This window comes from Dysidea avara, chromosome 8, assembly GCF_963678975.1.
Source record: "Dysidea avara chromosome 8, odDysAvar1.4, whole genome shotgun sequence".
Lineage (NCBI taxonomy): Eukaryota > Metazoa > Porifera > Demospongiae > Dictyoceratida > Dysideidae > Dysidea > Dysidea avara.
In genome coordinates this window covers 6,037,138-6,060,028 of record NC_089279.1, presented here as the reverse complement: position 1 = coordinate 6,060,028, position 22,891 = coordinate 6,037,138, and the positions used below count along the sequence as shown (strand labels likewise).

The 22,891-nt window shown below is 38.8% G+C and overlaps 4 protein-coding genes and 1 long non-coding RNA gene across 6 annotated transcripts; 3 read left to right on the top strand and 2 right to left on the bottom strand.

Moving 5' to 3' along the window:
* Positions 1 to 434: 434 nt before the first annotated feature.
* LOC136262830 (uncharacterized) lies at positions 435 to 3,258 on the bottom strand. The gene is made up of 13 exons (XM_066057242.1): positions 3,131 to 3,258; positions 2,604 to 3,065; positions 2,493 to 2,541; positions 2,362 to 2,427; positions 2,250 to 2,301; positions 2,156 to 2,178; positions 1,760 to 1,915; positions 1,281 to 1,415; positions 1,164 to 1,232; positions 1,093 to 1,116; positions 897 to 1,034; positions 611 to 847; positions 435 to 555 (listed from the first exon to the last, which is right to left on the bottom strand). Exons 2-13 carry the CDS (start codon positions 3,032 to 3,034, stop codon positions 499 to 501), a joined length of 1,437 nt encoding a protein of 478 aa, XP_065913314.1. The 5' UTR covers positions 3,035 to 3,065; positions 3,131 to 3,258; the 3' UTR covers positions 435 to 498.
* On the top strand, positions 3,238 to 18,645 carry LOC136262810 (uncharacterized). The gene is made up of 10 exons (XM_066057216.1): positions 3,238 to 3,371; positions 4,654 to 4,752; positions 14,756 to 14,817; positions 14,935 to 14,979; positions 15,076 to 16,837; positions 17,343 to 17,435; positions 17,488 to 17,555; positions 17,618 to 17,680; positions 18,202 to 18,267; positions 18,324 to 18,645. The coding sequence occupies exons 1-10, from the start codon at positions 3,365 to 3,367 to the stop codon at positions 18,480 to 18,482; spliced, it is 2,424 nt and encodes an 807-aa protein (XP_065913288.1). The 5' UTR covers positions 3,238 to 3,364; the 3' UTR covers positions 18,483 to 18,645.
* Positions 18,646 to 18,718: 73 nt separating this feature from the next.
* Positions 18,719 to 19,489, top strand: LOC136262872 (uncharacterized). The gene is made up of 3 exons (XM_066057298.1): positions 18,719 to 18,893; positions 18,964 to 19,099; positions 19,156 to 19,489. The coding sequence occupies exons 1-3, from the start codon at positions 18,761 to 18,763 to the stop codon at positions 19,379 to 19,381; spliced, it is 495 nt and encodes a 164-aa protein (XP_065913370.1). The 5' UTR covers positions 18,719 to 18,760; the 3' UTR covers positions 19,382 to 19,489.
* Positions 19,490 to 20,137: 648 nt separating this feature from the next.
* Positions 20,138 to 21,077, bottom strand: LOC136262878 (uncharacterized). Of its 2 annotated transcripts, XR_010704357.1 has the most exons (4): positions 20,950 to 21,077; positions 20,726 to 20,902; positions 20,530 to 20,665; positions 20,138 to 20,477 (listed from the first exon to the last, which is right to left on the bottom strand). It is a non-coding gene; the product is annotated as an uncharacterized lncRNA (long non-coding RNA). The 2 variants fall into 2 exon arrangements; XR_010704356.1 differs by having other exon boundaries at positions 20,726 to 21,036.
* A 106-nt stretch (positions 21,078 to 21,183) lies between these two features.
* Positions 21,184 to 21,906, top strand: LOC136262873 (uncharacterized). Its single transcript, XM_066057299.1, has 3 exons — positions 21,184 to 21,342; positions 21,402 to 21,537; positions 21,602 to 21,906. Exons 1-3 carry the CDS (start codon positions 21,219 to 21,221, stop codon positions 21,825 to 21,827), a joined length of 486 nt encoding a protein of 161 aa, XP_065913371.1. The 5' UTR covers positions 21,184 to 21,218; the 3' UTR covers positions 21,828 to 21,906.
* Positions 21,907 to 22,891: the final 985 nt, after the last annotated feature.

Sequence of the window (22,891 nt, the reverse complement as noted above, 5' to 3'; positions counted from 1 at the left end):
CACACAAAAAAGTTTACAAAGTGGGATTAGCTAATTGGTATTACACAGGAAAATGATTTGGGTTTATCACCACTTAGGCTTGTAGCAATCCATCACTTACCCAAATTCGTTGGTTCATTTATTCCTTGGTCAAAACTTCTACATAATGCCAGGATTGAATGTTAGGCTTCGTCATGTATGTACCAATTTGGTTTCATCTGCTGTCTCAGCACCTAGTACATTCACTTCCTCCCATGTAATTGGAAAAGCTACAGCACATGCTACCTTCCTACCACAGTTAATCCTAATGGGAAAGGCTTGGCATTTCACTTTGTCATCATTAACCATATTAATGAGATTAATTTTACTGTAATCCCTCCATCAGCTGGTATACGTTGATGTGTAACCAGCACATTTACACCCATGTATACAGTGTGGCCTTAATCAAACAGATCTGCAGACTGAAAGGGACTCGATAAATATTTATACATTGAAGTGTGTGTGTGTATGTGAGGTAAGCTAACTACTGAGTGTACGTAAATCGTCCATTGCTTTCTGCAGATCACCCAAGAAATCCTGCAAGTATTCTCATTGATAAACATCTCCATGCACATGTGTTATAGTAACTCACATGCTGTTCTGGTGTTGCTTGATTGGGTGCTGGTGTTGCTTGATTGGGTGCTGCTGTTGATTTTTGCTGTTCAGCTTGTGCTGGTTTAGCTTGAGTGAGACCACTAAACTGTCCACTGTGTTTCTTGGCCCGCAAGTTTTCAGGAGTGCCATGTGCAGGCCTAGTTATACTACTGCTTCTGCTAGTAATATTAGTTGGTCGATCTACTAGTGGGTTTTTTGGTTGTTTTGTGATTGACTAAAATTATATTTTCTCCATTACAGAGTTACCATTTATATTAACTCACTCTTGATCCAACTGAAGTAAGAGTGTCACGAGATCCAAACAAGGAGCCACTCTGCATTGACAGCCGAGAGCCTGCCATTCCAGGAGGTATTTCAGCCACCTGCCTCCTTCCTCCAAGTAGTGGAGTACCACCAGCAAGCTATAAACACAGACACAGATATTAGAGACTACACAAAATTGTATACCATCACACGTACCATTTGCTGTGATCCCATTAATGCCTACATAAATGCACATTAACATATGTCACTAGTGGTATACTGCATACCTGTAACTTTTCCTGTTGCCTGAATGTGAATTCAAATGCTTCTGCCATAGTTTCTACCATTTTAAGTGCCTGCACATATGTATCAAATCAGCATGGGAATACGTTAATAAGACTTACATCCCCTTCCTGGCACTGAAACACATGGCAGAAGTTCCTCTTTTTCTTTCGGTTGATGAAAGCGAACACTCGCTTATTCTTGGGATCCATTGTACAGAATGATATACTGGAGATCTTCACTGTTGCATAGTGTCCCTGTTAATAAAAATTCAGGTTAATTTTGTTGTGCCTCAGACTGTTACTTGAATCACAGAAGTGTGGTGGCACTTGTGTTTTTAATTGCCTAACTGCTATGGATAGAAATACAAATTAAGTGTGAGGACGATAACAAAAAAGTGAGTGATAGCCTCAGTGGCTTTGTAGAAAGCTGATAACCATCATACAAGGTAAACTAGTTTGTGGTAGTCACTGAAGCTACAAGACAAGTAGTGTAGGGTGTTGCATTTTGTATGCTTGAGGGCCACCTCGGCAAGATTCATTGCATATTTACAAAATTTGCTACTATTGTGATGTGTATGAATCAATGAATAATGACTCACCAGTGTGAACGCATCAAATAATTTTATTCCTTTAATAGAAATTAAGACTTTGAGTCGCATCTTTCCCTTTCCACCGTACATCTTTTTCAGTTGGCTGGTAGCCTCTCGGATGGTCTCCAAACCATAAAGTTGCTCTACTTCAGCAAAGCCAAATCCCTAAATGGGAGAACACAAAACATTCAACGTATGTCACCTGCAAAGTACTGAGTGTAAATTATGTAGATAATTAACATAATTATGTAACCAATGGATCATTACATTTCAAAGTAATTTTAACAGATGGTGTTGTTTATATAATTTGGATTGCATATCTCATTAAAATACCATTGTCACATATAGTAATAAATATATGACACATTATTACAGTATAGTCAATGTGAACTGTTAAGGACTTACCTTGACATCATAAAACTTCATCACTAAGTGGCAAACAAAAGAAGTTTGAAAATTGAGAAGTCAATAACAACAGCAATATGGCTACAAGACTTACCTGCAAGTCTTCCTCTCTTATTAAACAAGCCGGTTGCCTTTTTCCTTTGTTGCTATATTGAATTGACATCAAAGACATTAAGTAGCAATAACATGCATTAAGTGTTACTAACATCTTGTATCCGTCTTTTCTTCAGCTCTGGAAAAGTTCTACGACAAACTTTACCTCTCCAGAGTGCCTATAAGATAACAACAACATGGGTATGAGCCTGAAAAAACATTGAAATGAAAAACAATTACACACCTGGGCTAACACTGTTGCTTCCCTCAATTGAAGATACGGTATGCGGTGCCTACGTACAATGCAGCATGCATATATCAAAATAGTTTTTGTGAGGATGTAATGTTTTAGCACCTGTGCATTCTCCACCATGACTGAATGGTGGTTGCTGCATCACGTGTTCTGGCAGCTTCCACATCAAAGAGGGGGTTAGAGAAGTCACCATCAAACTCATCATTGCCCACTAAAGGGTTCTGTAGTCCGTCATCCTGATCATGAAGTAGTGACCTCTTTAAGCTTTGTTTACGATCCAGTATATTGAATCCTTTAATTTTTCTGCTTCCTTTAAAGCCACGTAGGCGTTTTTTGTGTTGAATCTTTGCCTCCATTTCTGCTGCAGTCTGTATCTGAAGGGGTTGGGTGCCTCTTTCGGTACGTGCAAAGCACCAGAGTTTCTTCCGACGTGCAAACCATACTAAGAACAGTGCCAGTGACACACCCAGCACAACTAGGGTCACGCCCAACACTGCTGGTACCAGAATCACCACTGCATTTGTGTCAGACATAATGTGACCACGCCCACCCCTTTCAAAAACACTGTTGAAAATCAGTATTTTTGGATGACACTTCACAGTTAACATTAGTGCAAATAAAACACATACCTGGTGATACTTTAGATGTATGTATTCGCTTGCGACGGTCAACACGACAGTAGGAAAAACATTAGGGAAATGCCACGCCCATCAAGAGGTGGCGGTTAATCCGGTTTTCTCCGTGTGCGTATATACACATAATTGTTACTTTCTTTTCAAAAATGATTATGTCGTGTTTGGTCGGTGGTTGAAGACAGCGCTCAATTGGAGTCAGTTAAGCCTTAACATTTCTACTGATAGGACATGACGGGTGAGTTGTGGCTAGCAGGGCATAGGGTGGGCGGATGTTTGCCCAACGGTTGTAATTTTGGTAACTCGGTTGTACTCAAATGGAAACGCTTAAGGGAATGCAGGGTGGGTCAGTATTTTATTGTGTGGTACATTGATGCGTTGTGCACGTTAATAGGCCACGAATTGATATTAAATTGTTTTTTACATTGATGTTTAAGATTTTAGAAGTTTGTAGCACGCAAACGTGCAAGTGGTTTGTTGATCGCACGTCCAGTAGAAACCCACTAGCTTCAATTTATAGGTATTGATTGATGTGAATGTGTTATTGGTGGTACAGCGTAACTAAAATGCCTTGGATAATATTTGTTTTGTTGGCGGGCATGAAGGCTATTACAACTGAAGCCGTACGATAACGTTGATAATATACAAACAGCATTTTGCACCTAGCTGCAGGCTCGTGAATATCATTATTACCTGTAAGTGGTTCTTTATTAGCTGTTGTTGGTATAGAGAGGTCTTCTTAGTACATACAATGTATGGAAGAAATAGTGTTTGATTAAAACCTATTAGACATTGATTGGTTACTACGTTATGCCAGGTGTTGTTTAATTGTTCAAATTTATTTTAATAGTCTGTGTAGTGTACTTTCCCAATAGAAACAATGTTAGATCTTGTAATAGTGTGTGTGTGTGTGTGTGTGTGTGTGTGTGTGTGTGTGTGTGTGTGTGTGTGTGTGTGTGTGTGTGTGTGTGTGTGTGTGTGTGTGTGTGTGTGTGTGTGTGTGTGTGTGTGTGTGTGTGTGCTTGTGTATGTGTGTATGTAGGTACTTGACTACTTTTGTGCATGTATAAGACTTAAACCATGTTGTAAAGCATGCATGCCTAGCAAGTGATAGTCAGATAGCAATATCCTGTGGCACCTCATGAAACATGTTAATGCTATGCCCACATTACCACACACACACATGGTCTAGCAAACTAACAGACCATAAGATACTAGGTGTTGGTATGGCTTCTGTCTATCAGTAATGAATTGCATTAGTGTAAGAAAATGTTTCAACTTAGCGGTGTAGTTTGTTGTGTATTGTTTGTTTGTAGTGTAAGTACATTGTATACACAAGGCCAGTGTTACTTATTTACCCCAGGGGTTGATAAGCTTGTCACAAATTGTTGTTGTTATGAATGTGTTGACCATGTTGGACAGCAGGAAACATTAAATGTACTGTAACATATTCATTTGCTGTTTTTAAATTTATTTTCCTTATATCTGGTTACATTGTAACAAAGTATATGTCTTTTCAGAACTGTGTTTCAAGTGTAAGAAAGGGGTGTTGGAGGGGTGTGGTTACTATTACCTTGGCAACAGTTTCCATGCTAGATGTCTTCGCTGCTGCACATGTGGTGAGTATGTATATTATTATATCCATGGTAACCAGATTGTATCTCCACTATATTGATTACTTGTTGTCACCATTTTGTGAAGTAGTGTGATATGTTAACAGTTAATTGTCAATGATTTGTGTCAAGTTCTGACAGCTGTGCTTGATGTTGTGTGTAATCGTATTGTCTGTGTTGTGCTGTTGAGATGGTGTTCAGGAGGCTGTGTGCTTGTCTGTTACCAAGGCATTCAAATCTGGTGTCATTGTGTATGTACCACATACTTGTTATTGTAACCATGTGTTGGTGTGGTTAGGCCATATGGCTGTTGATTTTGGTCTCTCCTTTGAGAGAGAATATATTAAATCATAATATTTGTGTATACCAGATAGCATTTGTGTTGATATCACATGTACGTTAATTTAACCAACGAATACAAAATAACCAACGAATACAATAAGTTGCAAGTGTGTTTAGTGTGTGTTTAGTGTGTATGCTATGATGCTACATTGTGAACCTGTATTGGAATGTGTTGTAAACTTTTTCTTTAAGTATGCGTGACTCTTAAGACAGTTTACAAAGTAATCGAATCGTTTGTTTGTTATTATTGAATCACGGAATCCTCTAAATCTTTGATTATTTATATACATTATTACATGTTTTATTAATAGTCTGTAGAGAAGTTATTCAACACAAACCGGTAGTGTTGTGATCATAGTGTTGGCTGACAGATGACTATATTATCCTTCTTACACTTAATGTGTATTGTGAATCCCTTAAACAAAAAGTATGCTTAATCCTGTAAGTTTAATGTTGCGGAGAGACATTCAAAATCTGTTAGTCCCACAGCACTTGTTGTATGCTCGATTTGTAATGGAGGCTTTGCCAGGAATGTGAACGTGGATAACACAATACTTGAATGGGTGTGGCCTTATTATTGAGGTGATGAAGTATACCTTATATGGCCACTATAACAAGGTGGTCTTATTAAAAAGTTGACTGCTAAGTGAAGTTTCATCATCATCTACAGTAAGCTAATCAATTTCCATATAAGGTATCAGGGTGTGCATATTGGCCAATTAAAACTAATAATTGGTGGGCCTGCATATATGCTAACATTATATATCTGTTTTTTCCTGTTAAGAGTTTCTCGATAATCGTTGATTTCAATTTGGCGTCAGCTTCTCAGGTATCAGGCATTAGATGGCATAGAGTTACTTGGTAAAAATAAACATTGTCTGTGTTTAGGCTAACATTATCTGCTAACATTCTGAGGCTGTCTTCTTCACTATCTTTTGTGCTTCATGGCATCCCATAGGCGTGCCTGACACCTGACAATGATGACTGAAAAGTAATGGGTTTTTAAAAACAATCGTAATCGTCTCTTCCTTGCTTGGCAAAGTTTTCATTTTTCATTGATAATACTGTGGAACCTTCCTGTTTGGGACCAAGAATTTTGTTATGATAAACAACCTCAACACAAATATGTGAAGAGCCAGACCTGTTGGGACCAAATGTTTGTCCTTATTATGGAGGGGCTTTTTGAATTCACAGTGGAGAATTTACTCTGAAAAGTTTAAATGTAATTGCTCAGTGTTTAGTAATTTTTATGCCTGCTTGGTTGTGGAGTAGATTCATTGGGGTCTCCTACATTAGCTGCTATACACATGAATGTCTGCTATGTGAGTATCGTGTGCCTATAAATATAATTTTACTACATGACCTGTAGAATTGTGATAATATTTCTACATGAGAATGTAAATTGTCAAACTGTTTTTGTTTTTGTTGAATGGAATTTTGATGTGTTTTGTACACCTGTGCTACATGTAGAGTACCTACATGTACCTTCTTGTCTCCTTATGTTCTCTAGTTTGTTTCTGTAGTGACATGTGTAGGCATTGAAAACATGCAAAGGGATACACTACACTACACTACAAAGTATCTTCATCATCACTGCACACACACATGCACACACACACACAGACACGCACTCACCACACAATTGAGTTATTGTCTGGTTCATTACACTACATATAGTTGTATGGCTTCTATTTTAAATGGGTTAATAACCTTGGTAATCTCGTAAAATACTCATTTCATAATTAATGACTTTAAAACAGAACACCCAAAGCCTTACATCTTCTTGTAAACATGCTTAATAGGTACAATTAAATTGGAATAACAGGCTCACAAACAGGTCACTCTAGTTTTAAAAAAAAACAAAAACAGGTCAAACTGGTTCATGTACACAACAGCAGGTGTGTTGTCTGTGTAGTACTGGTCCACCCAGTCAGCACCAGATGGTGATGGCCCTTGACACCAGGTCAAAGCATATGGTAGGTAGCCACCTACCTGCTGCCCTTTAGCTTGAAGTGCTGAACACTGAGTGTTGTAGCTGAATGGACTATACTTAATGTGGACATTTGAAGACACCTACATAATCCAGACCAGGCTGATCCAGTCAGTCACTTACGTAGTTAGGTCCCAAAGTATCCCTTAGTACATAAACTGACCTGATAATCAGGTGTGGTTGGTCCTGAGGTATCTGTATCATGGCATATTTCATTATAATTTGGATTTATTTTATTTCTAGTATCTGTAATGGATTTCAATGCCTGTCTTGCGTCCTGTGTATAAGATCGACTAGAGAAGTAATGGTTGCTCAAACCCCCATCTGTTTTTGTTTAGGTTAGGCTGTCTACAAGTTGTTGTCAGCCTGTTGGTACTTTAGCAGTCTTCATTTCTTTGGCTTGTCGTTCTCCTTCTATTTTCTGTTTTACAGTAAAGTAATTACTAACCTACTTATAGCAACAAGACCATCTCACACTGTACTATCTGGAAACCTCCAAAGGTGACCAAAGATTTGCCATGTGGTTTTATTGCTTTGCAATTCATCCCTTCAATTGTTGATAATGTACTTTGTCACATTGATACGTGGTCGTGGTAATTTGTAAATGCTATCACGCCCAATTCCGTTAACAAGTGACAATCTCTTTATCACATTTAATAATCATTTGTTTGCTGCAAAAGGAATTTAATTAGCGTACCAGCTATGAGTGCAGAGAGACGACAAACCTTTTTAACACGTTTCTTGAATGGAAACTGGTTCTGGGTGGTTGGCTAACTCATAATGTTTAGAGTGTTGGGTCTGTAGGCCTATCATATAAACAAACTCAATTCAAAACTTTGTTGTTGGTAAGGGTAGCAATATTAACAGCTTTGTCACCACTCAAGCATTAAAAACTAATTAGAATATCTGGTGCTGGGATAATTGCATTTGGTATTGTGCAACACTCTCTATGTTCTTGTATGTCTAATGTAAACCTTGTTAATAGGGACACCTTTGGGATCTACTTGACATGCGGCCACTATAGTAAGGTGGTCTTACTGTTCTCTCAAAATAGAGCGGCTAACAAGTTTGCTGTTTGTCGTGATGGTGTTGCACCACAATTACAAATGTTGTGCACTTCACAACAGCAACAGTGCCCTCTCCTTGTGGTTGTCAGGGCCCCTGCTTTCTGCCTTGATTAGGGAAGCCATTTACAAGATGAAAGACCGTAGCTGTTAACTTTCATTACTTGAGCACACACTTTACAGATAAAATGAACAATGCCAGCTGATCAGTTTCTCATGCTATTATTGTTCACTGAATATAATTTGCCTTACGACCATGTAGTATCGATCTTGTCTGAACATCTGTTCCTTTACAGCTATTCATGCTCATTATTTTTTGGCTAAATTTTCTTGGAATGTAGTGGGATTTATAGCGTAGGATGTGCCATTTTATATATGAGGTTGGAGTAGGCCAGGTTGGTCATATGTCATGTCATGATCTCAACAAAATGTTGGTTGTTCAACATGACACCTCAGAATTGCTCAGCATAGAGCATCATTCCCCGACAAGCCTTAACACCTGGTGACATGCTTGGCTGTGTAACTTCATGTGACCTCCCTCCTCCTCTGGTGTACGAGTGAAAACTTACAATGGCTGTGCTGGTAAATAGCAAAGATGACAGACATTTTGTTGTGTAGTGAAGAACTTGTAAGTCGTTCCCATACAATTTCATTGTCAACATTGTGATTCCTTGTTGTACAGACTTTCAGCCTTCAGGTAGTAATTAGAAATGTAAACACCCACACTTGTCACACATGTTGTACTATGAGCACAAAGTGTGTGTAGAGTGTGGTGTGTGTGCGTGTGTACGTGTGTGTGTGTGTGTGTGTGTGTGTGTGTGTACATGTGTGTGTACATGTGTGTGTGTGTGTGTGTGTGTGTGTACATGTGTGTGTGTACATGTGTGTGTGTGTGTGTGTGTGTGTGTGTGTGTGTGTGTGTGTGTGTGTGTGTGTTTGGCAGTTACTCTATATTAAGCACACATGCTTAATTAATGAACGGTGTTTGTACTGTATCATATGTTTGGGTGTTATTAACACCAAATCACTAGCTCATCTCACAAAGTATGTTACCTCTGAATGTTCACAAGATAAAGTTGGAACTGAAACTACCTGATAGGAAATACTTGAAAGTATCTTATGAAGTGGCACATTTCATAATGTGTAATGTATATCAAAAGCCACTGAAATGTATACACTAATGTTGCTGTATTGTGTAGTTGATTAAATGTCACATTTTTTGGCTACAAACAAGTGCTAAATACTAAACAAGGAGTCGAATTCTGTGAAGCCTTCTCATAAGGGACTCTTTGCCATGTTGAGATTGAGTTACTGATGTTGCAGAAATGCTTCTGGGGCAAAGGTTAAAGTCACACTAAGTTTATTGTGTTAATTTAACTCTTCTAAATTCCTAGTTTTGGGTATTAAAAACTGAATTAATTTTGTGTACAATGATGCGTAGTATAAACGTAGCGCTATCCTTCTGCTGTTCTACAATGAGTTATTATTATGACAGCTTGTTTAATGCAGTACAATAATATGTTGACAGTTTTACACAATACTTAAGAATACTTTGACGTGAAGCGGTGAACTGCGGACATCTTCACCAAAGTTTGATGCCATTTTTGATAGTACGTTCCGCCATTGTGTGATCACGTGATATATTGTATACCCATGGACTCAGTAACATGTGAAGATCAAAATGGTTTTTACTTTAGTATCGTAATACCATTGGGGACAAAGTTTGAGGCCGTGTAAGGTGATAACCAGTGATTGTTGTTTCTCTGTGTGGCGCAATGGAGGGCACTGTTGCTAGGTGTGGTGATGCTTGATACCATTTTATCGGGAATTTCATACAAGTACTGTAATGATAGTAAAATCTTTCTGGTTTATGCAATTATGAAACTTTATTCAGAGGCATGCGCAAAAGCCTAAATGTAGGCTTATGGTAGACAATGTTCACATTTTACCCCTGTTTTTGTTAAGTAAGTATAAAAGGGCAGCCTAAATCATTTATCCCAAACTAACTTCAATAATTTCCTTAATACGCTGTGTCTTTAGATTTGTTGCTAGGCTACTACACCTGTATATACAGTGTGTCAGCCTCTTTAACCTGACTACCAAGTTTGAGTATGCACACAAAAATTGTTATATAAGATATTTCTCTGCTCTGTGATAGTTTGTGGTGATGATAAGTTTTTGTTGTCATCAAAACTATTTTACATGTAATCTATATTTCTGCAAGAACTGTTCATGTACAGAAAGTACATATTTTGCTACAGTGGGTACCTCGCCCCTGGGAGAGACTGTAACTGAAATACTATAACCGCTGTGAATGGAACAGACAGTGCTAACAACATTATATAATTGGGTAATATACTGCTTAACTACTCTAATAGAGCAGTCATAGCAGATTGATGTTCAAATAAATGACCACATAAGCAGAAAATTGACAGAATTGAATTTGGTGGTTGGCAAATTTACGCTGAAATCAATCAATTAAATATGCCAAATATCCTAGCTAAAAGATTGAAATCCAAGGGACGACCAATGAACCTACGCAGCTTGTTCTGACAAAGATCTAACAAATGTTGGAAGTTAGCTACAGTGTAGCTACTGAGCATGAAACAGTTCTCTGAAACTTTTTGATTTTTCATACAGCCAGAAGCATCTGCAAGGCATTCTCCTTCCAAGTGATGACTGAAAATTTTGTTTTAGAAATGAAATTGTTTTGGACGTTTCTTTTATGCATACAATTATCCCTTAGCTTCTATGGAGCTGTGTCTCACTGCTCCATATATCATGCTTGCCAAACTCAAACCCTGTGCTTCCCTATGCACTACTGTAAAAATATGACAGAAAATATTTGGTGAATTGAGCAACATGTCTATTTGATGAATTTAAATTTGATGGTTCCTCTGCTCGCAGCTAATCATGCATACACCACATATTCAAGAATTTTAGTGATTGCGCCTGAAAGCCTAAGCGATCGATAGTCATGGCAGCTCAAGGGATAGTTTAAGTATCCAAGGGCGAGGTTACCATGAGCTATCTGGGATACGTCAGTATACTGGCAGATGCAAGTTTTCATTCTCAGCAAGAAGATTCTTTGGGTGTTACATATGGTGACTGTTCTATTAGAGTATTTGACTGACTGCTCTATTAGAGTTACTTGATCTCTGTATGAATTTTTTGTTAGTATTTTTTGTGGGGGAGGGGGGGAGATCCACCACTGATAAGTATACATTTGATACTTTGTTTGTTCAAATGTAAAATCCAAAATATTTGAATCCTGTTGATAGACATCCAATGTCTATATTTAGGTGTAGAGTTGTTTATAGGGATGACACTTGTACTTTGCTATTGTTTACACATAGAAACAACCAGCTGGCATTTTACAATGTTGCATTTCTCTTTATATGTCTCTTAATAGACTTCACAAGGAAACGGTGGAAAGGAATTATGCAGTGTAAAGAAACTAATAAAACAGCCACAAGTGTGATTGTTGTATTAGAGTAATTTGTACATTATTGGAATACGATGTTTACTTGCTTAGGTGCAGCCACCCCCAACTAAAGGCTAAGCTACAGCCCCAATTTCATAGCGCAAATGTTTTAGCTTTTGCTTAGTTTGATGCAAAAATGTCGTTCTAACAAACCATCTACTTCACTTATGGTAGGAAGATATTTCAATGATGTGAAGTGTGAGCAAGGGAGTAGTGATGGTGGTACATGTAGTTCTAACCTATTCATTGGTCTAGTGTTCTACTTAGCAAATATTCTTTTCTACAATGCAGTGATGAAAAAACAATAAGTTTCCAAGAAGTAGCCAGCCAATTGTGAGGTCTGCCTGGTGGTTGGTCTGGCATGTGTAATGGTCAGTCAGCCAATAGCACAGTTGCCCCTGCACTGCAGTCTTGTGGCTAATAGGCTGGCTAATTCCAGGGTACTGTGTAGCAGTTATCTGTGATATGTACCAAATTACTCTAATAGAACACACGCTTCTAAATATTCTAATTAAGCAGTCACCCATACGATTGGTCTGTTATTAAATCTAAATGGCTATCCATTATAAAGTAGCTCTGTATGAAGTGCACAAACTTGAGTCGCTGCTCTTGTCAAGTATAAATGCTGAAGACCATTGTTCCTAGAACTTGACAAAAGTGTTAAGATAAATTAGTTTGTAATGCCCATTCATTTACATACAGAACTCTGCTGAGTTACTGTATTGTCTTGAACCATGGCCCAGGCTTTTAAGCAGCTTTTCACCCCAACTAGTAAATGAGACTGGTGACTACAAGACTGGAGTATATATGCATTTACATATTTCTTAGAATCAACTTCATAACTCAGTGTTGTACTCTCCTAGTGATGTTTTCCTCACTGTATTTCACAGATACAACTTAAAAGGAAGTCTACATGTATAAAATGTTCTTCACATCATCGTTAAGACACTGCATGGAATTGTTAGAAATTATGACTGCACTAGACATTCATTAGAAATTATTTCTGTTATGCTCTATACTCTGGCAACTACAGTGGGACCAAGCATTTATACAGGACTGGCTGTAATATTCTAACATGCACTTACTCTAATAGAACATACACTGGTGACAAAATACTCTAATAGAACAGTCGCCCTTGTCACTATGTGTCTGATGATTCACAATAGCAGCAGAATGGTTTGGCTATAGATGGTTGACTCCTTTCAGGTTCTATGTTGTTCTTTTGCATTTCACATGTAAATGATTTAATCTGTAGGCACTTCAGTCCAGTCTGTTTACCCCGAAAGTAATCTCCTCACATGTAGGCAAGCTTTTGCAAATTGCGTGCTTGACAAAATGAAACCTTTAGGATTTATTATTTTTACGGTGTAGTCACTCACTTTTACAGGGAACTACTATCACCAAGTGTCCATAATAGAGAAGAGTGTCTAACTCAGTATCAGTTCATAAAAAATGAGCCCACAAATACTGTACATCTTGGTAATTGTTCCTGTTTAGTAGGGGTGTCAATAAAGGGCTTCTGTCAAAACTCAATAGGTTTCTTTAAAATGGATACGGCTAAAATATGGTCACACAGGACAATTACCACTATGTACTTACTGGGCTCATTTTTGAGAGACACTCTCCTCTCTGTTTTTGGACTCTTGCTATCACATAATAAGTTGCTTTTGCAACTTTGTCCAGCTCTCAAAAAATACATTTCATTTTTGAATAAATGGTGGCACAACTCCGTGGAGCTAACAGTCAGATTAGCCCTCCTTGTGAACAACTCGGAGTGTAGAATTTTGAGTTCAATTTGCCATAGCAAATATAAGGTATATTATGGTATTAGTTGAAGAGTTGTGTTACACTCTCCATATGTATATAGAGATAAATTACTTACAGTAATCTGGTGTGGTCTTCTGCAGTGTAGAAAATATCATTTTCTTTAAGCTAGCACAGAAAACTGTACCTCCTTTTTGGTTCATGTAATTGACTACAAAGTTTAGTAAGTGGCATAACAAACCATTTTAACTGGTTTAGTAACTGAACTAGTAACCTTGTAAGAGTTTGTAACCTTTGTTGCCCACCTGTTGTCAAGGTAACTGGTAAAAAAAATATTCCCAGCCTGTTTGGATAGTGTATTTGGTGTTCCTCAATTGTTAGTATTCTAGTATTGATGGTTGTATTGTCAAGTCACCCAGTGTGACCTCACTACTTTTCTAACCAAAATATGACCTTACTGAGGAGGAGACCATGTTGGGACCTACTTGACATGGTCACAAATAAGAGTATGGTTTTATGAAAGAGGTGGATAATAAATGAGTTTGTTCTTTTTGTCTGGTTAGTACTGTTAAAACAAAGCAGAAATAATATGAAATTATTACTTCTAAAAACCAGTTGTCCAGTTTATACTAACTATCACTCTCTAAGTGTACCATATATGGTAATTACCACACACAACTTTACCAGCCAATTTAGTTATTGTAATCAAGAGCTCATAGAAAGTTTGTGCCTGTATATCCCAGTACTGTAGACCTCCAGAAAGTAGAAACCACTTCTACAGAAGAGTACGCACGCATACTCACTCACACACACACACACACACACACACACACACACACACACACACAACACACACAACACACACAACAAAACAGTTTCAGAAAACCAGTTATATGCTGTTTCCTATCATATTCCCTTGACTCACCTGCTTTCTTATTTAATAAGTAGTACAAATTTAGACAATGTTTTATAATGAGGTGAGGTTGTGAAGCATACCTTAGCTATGTCTGGGATCTGAGGTGGTCTTGTTAATGAGGTCCTCGACTATGTTTGACACTTCACATGTACTATCTAGACTTCTACCATAAATATTTTTATGTGTCTGTTTCTTGAGTACCTGTGTATGCCATTAAGAAATCATATTCATCCACTAACCAATAATGACCAGTAGTGACTATTGTAATGACATTGTTAGTTTAGGAAGCATATCCCACTGACTTTAATGACATTCATCCACTTAGGTGGGACAGCCTTCAGTGTCTGTCAACACTTTTCCCTCCTGTTATAGTTTTCTCTGTGGTGTTGGGGTTTGTGGGTCTTGTGTGGGTAATGTTACTTAATGGGGTTTTCTTTTCCTATTCTTAGAAGGGAAGTTGATTGGCAAACCTTTCTTGACCAGTGATGATAAAATATTTTGTAATGATGAGGTAAGTATATTCATTGCATTGATAGTCACCTTTTGTCTGTTATAATATTTTGTTTGATAGTGTAACTGTTAGGATAGTTTACTGTGCATTGTATTAGACTATTTTGATGTTTTATAGTGCGCCAAAAATTATGAACTAAACTGTGATGCTACATCCGAACATGTAAGTTGCATACTACATCATACTTGATTCCCTGTCCCATACATTGATCTATTTCATTTCCATTCCCATTCCAAAATGATTTCTATTCCCATGCAGGCATCTACCAGTGTGGAACATTCTCCAAACCAGACGAGGTCGGTGTCACCAGACGAGCCTCTGTTTGTCCCCACAATGGGCTCATCTCCTGTACCATCAGGAGCTGTCAACAGAATGTATCGGACTGACTCTCTTTCTTCAGACCTTAGTGGTACCAGTCATACTTCTGAGAGTTCATATACCCATGATGCTAACAAGAAGCCAAAGAAACGTATTTTAAAACAACCTCATGAAAAGAGGATGGCCCATCGTAGTAAGCACGTCCACTGGCGGCTGGATGAGGTTGTTGACAGTCACTATGACGGAGATGATACATCTCTAGACTCAAGTGATGCATATGTGGGGCTGGCAAGGGTCCCAAAGTTTGGCCAGGGATGGAAGGATAGTGATGAACAAGGGAAAGTGCAATGGACAGTGAACCCACAATGGAAAGATGTCCCTGAAGCAACCACCTTTCAAGCAACCACCTTTCAACGAAACGTCACGGCTACACCAGATGAACTAGACATTGACATGCCTTTTGATGACACCTATGTTGCTAAGACAATGCCACCATTGCAAGTAACTGTTGTAGAAAAACACCAGTTGACTACATCACCATTGACTGATAACAATGCTACACCTTTAGTGGTTAATAGTGATATTAGATATACACAATCACAAGACACTCCAACTCAATCTCAAGAAGATAACCATACCCAATTGATAGACACTCCAATGTATGCAGCAGACACTCCCTCCCAAGTGAATGACATGCTCACCTCTACGCCAGTTGTACTAAGAAGGAAGAATGGAACAAATGCCAGTTCCATGCCTCCCATACTGAAATTACGAGATTCCATGGTGTGTGAGTTAGAGGACAGTATTTATGACTACAAGCCAGATATATTTCAATTTCCTGATCTCAACAGCGAAAGCTCTCCAAATGTTGGAAAGAAGGTGGCAGGTGTTCAACAGCTGTCGCCACTACTAGAAGACACAGCCTCAATGCCATCAGTTTTGAAGATCAACGAGACAAGTCAACTGGTAGAGAGCAGCATGAGAAGTCAGTCAGATCAAGGACCATTCCAGTTCCCCAGTATGATCAGTGAAAGTGGCGACAGCAGCACTATGTCACAGCCAGACAAAGATGAGATGGGCCAGAACATTGTGGGGCCAACGAAAACAGCATCTCCAGAACAGTTATCAAACAATACACCAAACCATGTCAAAACTGCTTCACCAATGCACAAAAAGTCAATGCCATTACAACAACGTCACTTAACTTTTAACCATGCAGCCAGTGAGACAAGTTTAACATCGCCCTCATCAATAACCAGTAGGCTGAATCACCATTTACACATGAAAGCCGGCTCAACCTCATCTCTACCTGTTAACCTGTCGTCGTACACGATAAACCAGTCTAGTGGTAAGAAGTTTAAGGACAGTTCAAGGGAGTCACATCATAGTAGCCAGAACTCTCTGAGTGGAAGAAGCAAAGAATCTGTCAGTAGTCTGCCCACTAGCAGTAGTAACTCATCATCGCTGGGATCGGACAGTGATGATATCGATACTCCACTGAGTAAGCTGGATGAAGCCATCACACCAATAAAAGCCTCAGTAGGGAGACACAGCAGAAATCACTCCACACACACTGCACAATCATCTAGGACAATGCCATTGATTGCTCAGAAAGGACTAGACGCTATCATGCATGAACTGGAACAAGAAGAAGCTCACAAAACCAACAACAATATCAGCAGAAAGACAAAGAACCTTATTGGTTAGTAAGGGATGACTTTAAGTGTACATGTTTAGTACTCTAATGGGATGGAGGGAGTTTGGTTACTTATCTACAGTAGTGGTTATATATTATTCCCCCCCAAAAGTCACATGTTTTCCACAATGGAGTGCCAGTTCTGCAAAAATAGGTGTGGTTTGTAAGGGACAGCACAGCTAAAGGACCCCAACCTGTCACATGTTTATGTTAATGGATTAAGTGTCTGTTTGTTATATTAGAATAGCATAGCTTGTAATATAGTGGTCAGTGAGGGTATTTTTACTGCTGTCATATGGTCATGTGAAAGTCACATGTTATCATTAATTAAAATGGTGGTCAGTGACAACAGGGAAAGCCACAGAGTTGCCAAATCACTTTCCAAGAATTATAAAGTTTATCCTTTACCCACTAAGTATTCTTTGAATGGTCTGAGTGGGTAGCCTGTTCCAAGAACTGGATATCATTTCAACCACAATTCCTTTTATGGTGTGGTTTTATTTTGCAACAGGTTGTGGTGTATGCCACAGAACAGTTGTAGACTCTGGTCTGGTGTTGGATGGAGTAGCATACCATATTCTGTGCTGTGTGTGTGTTGCTTGTGGTAAGTCAGCAAACAATTTAGCTAGTCTGTTTGATTCATCTCCTCTTGACAGGTCGATCATTAAGAGGCAAGAAAGTCTACAAAGCAAAAGGTCAGCTGTATTGTGAGGAAGACTTCTTGGTAAGTCTATATTATACTGTTGAGAAGTCTGTGATGTTATTAATATTTCTCTTATAATGTAGTATTGTGGGTTCAGGTTAAACCAGAGATCATGTGATCACTGCAAGATGCCCATTATATCACAGGTAAGAGGTTGTCAATAAATATAACTTGTTTAGATTAATATTCTTTGTCTTGGACCATAATAATAACCTTGCTTACTTGGTTGGATATATGCTCGATAGCAAAATTTGCATCATATATAAAATACTATATCATTTTTTAAGTGACAACCAAAGTTCCAATTCCTTACGAAAGGTGAACGGAGTGTATTGATGTAGTATGTATTTTATTTGCAGCAGAAATGGCCATGTAGCAGATTCAGAAAATATTAATTTCTTTAGATGTGTGGGTATTAGAATTAGTGCAAACTCTAAACTTTATACTTAAAATATGGTTTTTGATTGATATAGTGTTTTTGATGACAGGTGTCCATTGGTCACCCAGTTTACATAGTTATAATTCCTTTTGAGGTGTGCTCAACCTGTATAACCTGACATTCATTGGTGCCAAAATATTCCATCAGGTCAAAAAAGGTCTATAGAACATAGTGAAAGTATTTTGGCAACTATAGAGAGTTTTTATTGTGTGCCATTTACCCATGTAGGGTGGTATACCTGATTTAGTTGAGGCTTATAAGAAGACATTTCACAGGCGATGTTTCCAGTGCACGGTAAGCACCCTTGTAGTACCATTATGTACACCTTATACCTTTTATGCTTCTAACAGCAATGCTATACATCACTAGCAAGTGAAGAAGACAGTCGATTACTTGAAGGAAGACCAGTCTGTACTAAATGTCATCTGCTTGTGTTGTATCAACAAACTACCCCCACCATAAGGCGAACTGCCCAGCCCATTCAAGCTGGCTGTTCAGAAATGCTATAGCTAATCCCTATACATTAGAATATTATTAACATGATTTTTGTATTGCTGTCCTAGACAACCTGTGTATATGTATATATGAATTTTTGCTGTTACAGCATATATTTAATAACCAAGTTAATGTGACGGGATTTTTTTTTTTATAATTAAAAAACCATGATGCTATCAGCTGACGTCAATATGTTCGTCACGTGCGTTTGTTCGTCACATTTTCGCGCGTATAAAATCTAAGGTATTTGCATGAGCGTCACTGGATTTTTTTGTGGATCAGCTGTGAAACGATGTTGTGTAAAATAACGTTTGCCATCTTGTGCCTGGTTGTGTATTACCAGCCCACTGCTACCACGCCTGTGGATGATAATGACATGGCTGAATTGGTGATGAAGAACTACTTCAGCGTCGTGAAAGCTTCAGGTATGTTCATTAGATGACCATACATTCATGGAACGGTAAGGTAAATTATTATTATCATAATTGCTTGTAGGACGGATGGTTGGTTGTCGCCCCAAAATTGTCGTTGGACGAAAGGGATCACGTATCCAGCCATTCAGTGGCTGGAGAGGAAACGTTGCTCTCATTGTGGACTATGGGGACTGTGCTCCTGGTCGTAAAGGATATATGTAAGTTGCAAGATGGTAGCTACTGCTATTATTAATGCAATGTATAACTAATTCAGATGTGCTGTGAATTGGGGTGATGGTACCCCACCACAAATTAAGAGACTTGATGATTTTGGACCATGTCAACTTGCCCACCAGTACCCCAAAGTGAATGCTGAGTACTCAGTGACAGCGTTCTACTGTTCATCACCACCAACTGCAAATACTGTGTCAAGCTGTTCCACATATTGCCGTACAATTGACACCTCCTATGATCCAGGAAATTCTACGTTAATTTTTTAAATTGACTATGAGGCATTATTGTTACATATTGTGTGCTGATGACGTGTAATATATTAAAGTGTGTATATGTTGTGTTGTATTTAATAAAATTCAGCTTAGAAACTGGAATGAATGTACATGCATGAGTGTGCGTGGCATGATATATGGTGCAATGGTCCATATACATGTATTTTGAGGTGTTAAATTATTTATACATGCTAATAGTATGAGCAACTTGTATATAGTATAGTGTATGTACGTGCAGTCATGCTATTAAATATCTCAAGCTATAGCTCACTTGAAGTTTAGTTCTATAAAAATTATTTGGCTATCTTATTGCTATAAAAATACCCTTGTCATGTACTGAGACATTAAGTCAAGGAGTCTGCATTTTTACTAAATGTCTCAAGGTTTGACCTTATATAGCTAATCATATAATTAAGTGTTCATCATCATCCATAATTTTTTAAAAAACCATATACCCCCCTCCCCCGGCCACACACACACACATCGAAGTCCGAGTATGCCTTGCAATAAACTGGTGGTGTATTGTGGTGACTGTTTCCACAGCCTGTGAGCTAGCCACTACCATTTAGACTATATTTTATTGGCAGGAGCCCATGAATACTACGTTATTTTGTGCCTTGTGGCATGCGCACTTATGGACTCACGTTATTTTTGCTATTTTGTTCTGGGTGCCAGAAATTTTAAACTATATATAGTAGCTGTAACTTGCATGCATCAACCAAGTACAAACTATATTATATTTTGTACATATTTGAAAATGATGATCGATTTGGTATAATTATAGAATTGAGAAAATACATGTATGTCTTATACACAATAATATACAAGTGATTATACAGCACACATTTTGAAGTATAGTTGCCTTCCAGTCAAATTATTTAGTTAAACAGATATGCCAATATTTCCAGGATCATAGGAGGTGTCGATTGATCGTACATAACAATCACAACGCACTGGTGATGAGCAATAGAATGCCATCACCAAATAGTGGTTGTTTTCTTTCGGATATTGGTGGGCAATTTGACATGGTCCAAAATCTTTAAGTCTCTTGACTTCTGGTGGGGAGCCATCACCCCAATGCACAGCACATCTGCAAGTTAAAAGCAGTTTGTTTGTTATACCATACCATTCAAGAAACTTACATAAATCCTTGATCACCTGGAGCACACGTGCCATAGTCCACAATAAGAGCGACATTTCCTCTCCACCCGCTGAACGGCTGGATCACAGACCCCTTAGGCCCATGGACAATTTTTGGGAGACATCCAATCGACCTCCCTGTATAAACCCAGCAACGTGTTTTGCGTGATTTTGGTACGTTTGAGTGGGTATGATTACCTGAAACATTCATGGCGCTGAAATAGTTCTGCAACACCAAATCTGCCATGGCGTTGTCGTCCACTGGTGAAGCAGCTGCAAACAGCACCAGACAGAGAAGACCAAACGTTATTTTCAGTAACATCTTCAACAGCTATAGATCTACACTTATTGTGAAACAGCTAAGCTACTGACTCCCTGCTTTTTATAGATGACAATCGTAGACTACAGTAACGCGCACTCACGTGATAGTAGTGACATGCATGTATAAGGTTTCGTTTCCCTACCGGTGATGTGGCCAGTACTCTAGGTAGCCTAATTTGACTGTTTTGACACCTTGGTGACCTTGACCAAATTAAATTATTAGCTCAAGGGAAAATCCGAAACTAAAATCCTTGCGTAACTAGTTATGTAATCGATCACGTGTGCTAGTGCGGTCGCGAACAGTTGCAGATTACGCCGACTATAAAACGAGTGACTGCAACACCTGCATTATATCATTATTTGTGGAAGAATGTTGCTGAAAGTGACATTTGCTGTTCTGTTACTGGTGGTGGCTGCAACAGCAGCTACGGTAGACGACAATGACATCGTAGACTTGGCGTTGGATAACTACTTCGGCATTGTGAACGCTTCGGGTACGTTCTGCAGCTGCATGCTGACCTGTTGGGTGCATTATAATTTTCTTGCCTCACAGGTGGAGAGGTTGGCTGTTGCCCGGTGATCGTCCGGGGACCAAAAGGCTCCGTTATTCAACCGTTTACTGGCTGGAGAGGAAACGTTGCTCTTATCGTAGATTGGGGAACATGCACCGTTGGCGACCATGGATTTATGTAAGCAGATAAAAATTCCATAATAAGAAAATAGGTATAGCTAGTTACTGGTTTTTACCTGCAGTTGTGGTGTAGACTGGGGTGATGGCTCTCGTAAAGACGTCAAGTTACTTGATGATTTTGGTCCATGTCAGATTGCTCACCAATATGAGAAAGTTGATGCTCAATACACAGTAACTGCGTTCTACTGCTCAGCACCGTCTGGCAAATGTGCTACAAAATGTTGTAGGAGTTATGTGCGCACAATTGATACCTCATATGACCCTGGCAATCCTAACTTCACTCTCTGACTGGAAGACACATAAATTTAGCTACTTTTTAACTGCGTGTATATCATCATGCATATAATATGTAATATAATCAACTATATATAGAGTACAGATCACTTACATGTAGGAGTGCTGCACTTTTGGGTTGATGATATAGCCCATTGCAACAGCATAATTTATAAAACTATAGAATTATTTGAAGCATACGTGTAATTGCTGAAACCATTTAGCTGCAATATCATTAATGGATGTGTGGGGGTGTACACGCATGGCAATCAAAATGTCTGATCATTCTACATGTTGCTGCTGCTGCTAATGTTACTGCTGGTGCATCTGCTCTTGTTTCTAAAATTGCGTGCATGTGTGTGTGCGTGCGTGCGTGCGTGCGTGCGTGCGTGCGTGCGTGCGTGCGTGCGTGCGTGCGTGCGTGCGTGCGTGCGTGCGTGCGGTAACTGGGATAAAGCCTCCCAGGGTGCGTGGCTACATCAATAAGCAAATCAGTACTGTTGTTCATATCTCACACAACAGGTAAGGGGGTCCCCACCTTTGCCTGTGAGACATGAGTCAAGGTATACTTCCTACCCCAGGAGGATTTGCCTCCGATCCTCTGACTTGCAATTTAATTATGAAGTCTACTGAGTAGATTCTATTATATAGCAGCTGAAGAGTTTTCTAAATGGTGTGCATGTGTGTGCTGATTTAAAGTGCATCAAGGGCTGGGTTGTCACCAAGTCATGGCTTAAAGCACCCATTGGCCGGCATACCATGCCCAAATCATGGTCTCAATGATATTTTCATGTAAAACCAGTGAAGGAACATATTAATATTTATTCTTCATTGCAAGATATATGCTGCATCAATATGATTATAGTCACTGAACTCTTGTTACTTGCTAACACATAGAGTCTTTATGTCTAGAATGATACCTCACATGCAGTAGGTGGACCTGCACTGATTGCTGCTATGCATGCACAACTATTGATCTTTATCATGGGCAAGCCAAGCACCTTCGCCCAATATTCTGTCCAATGTACGTATATAACTTTTATATTAAATGACAATCTTTGATTCCACAGTCTATAATT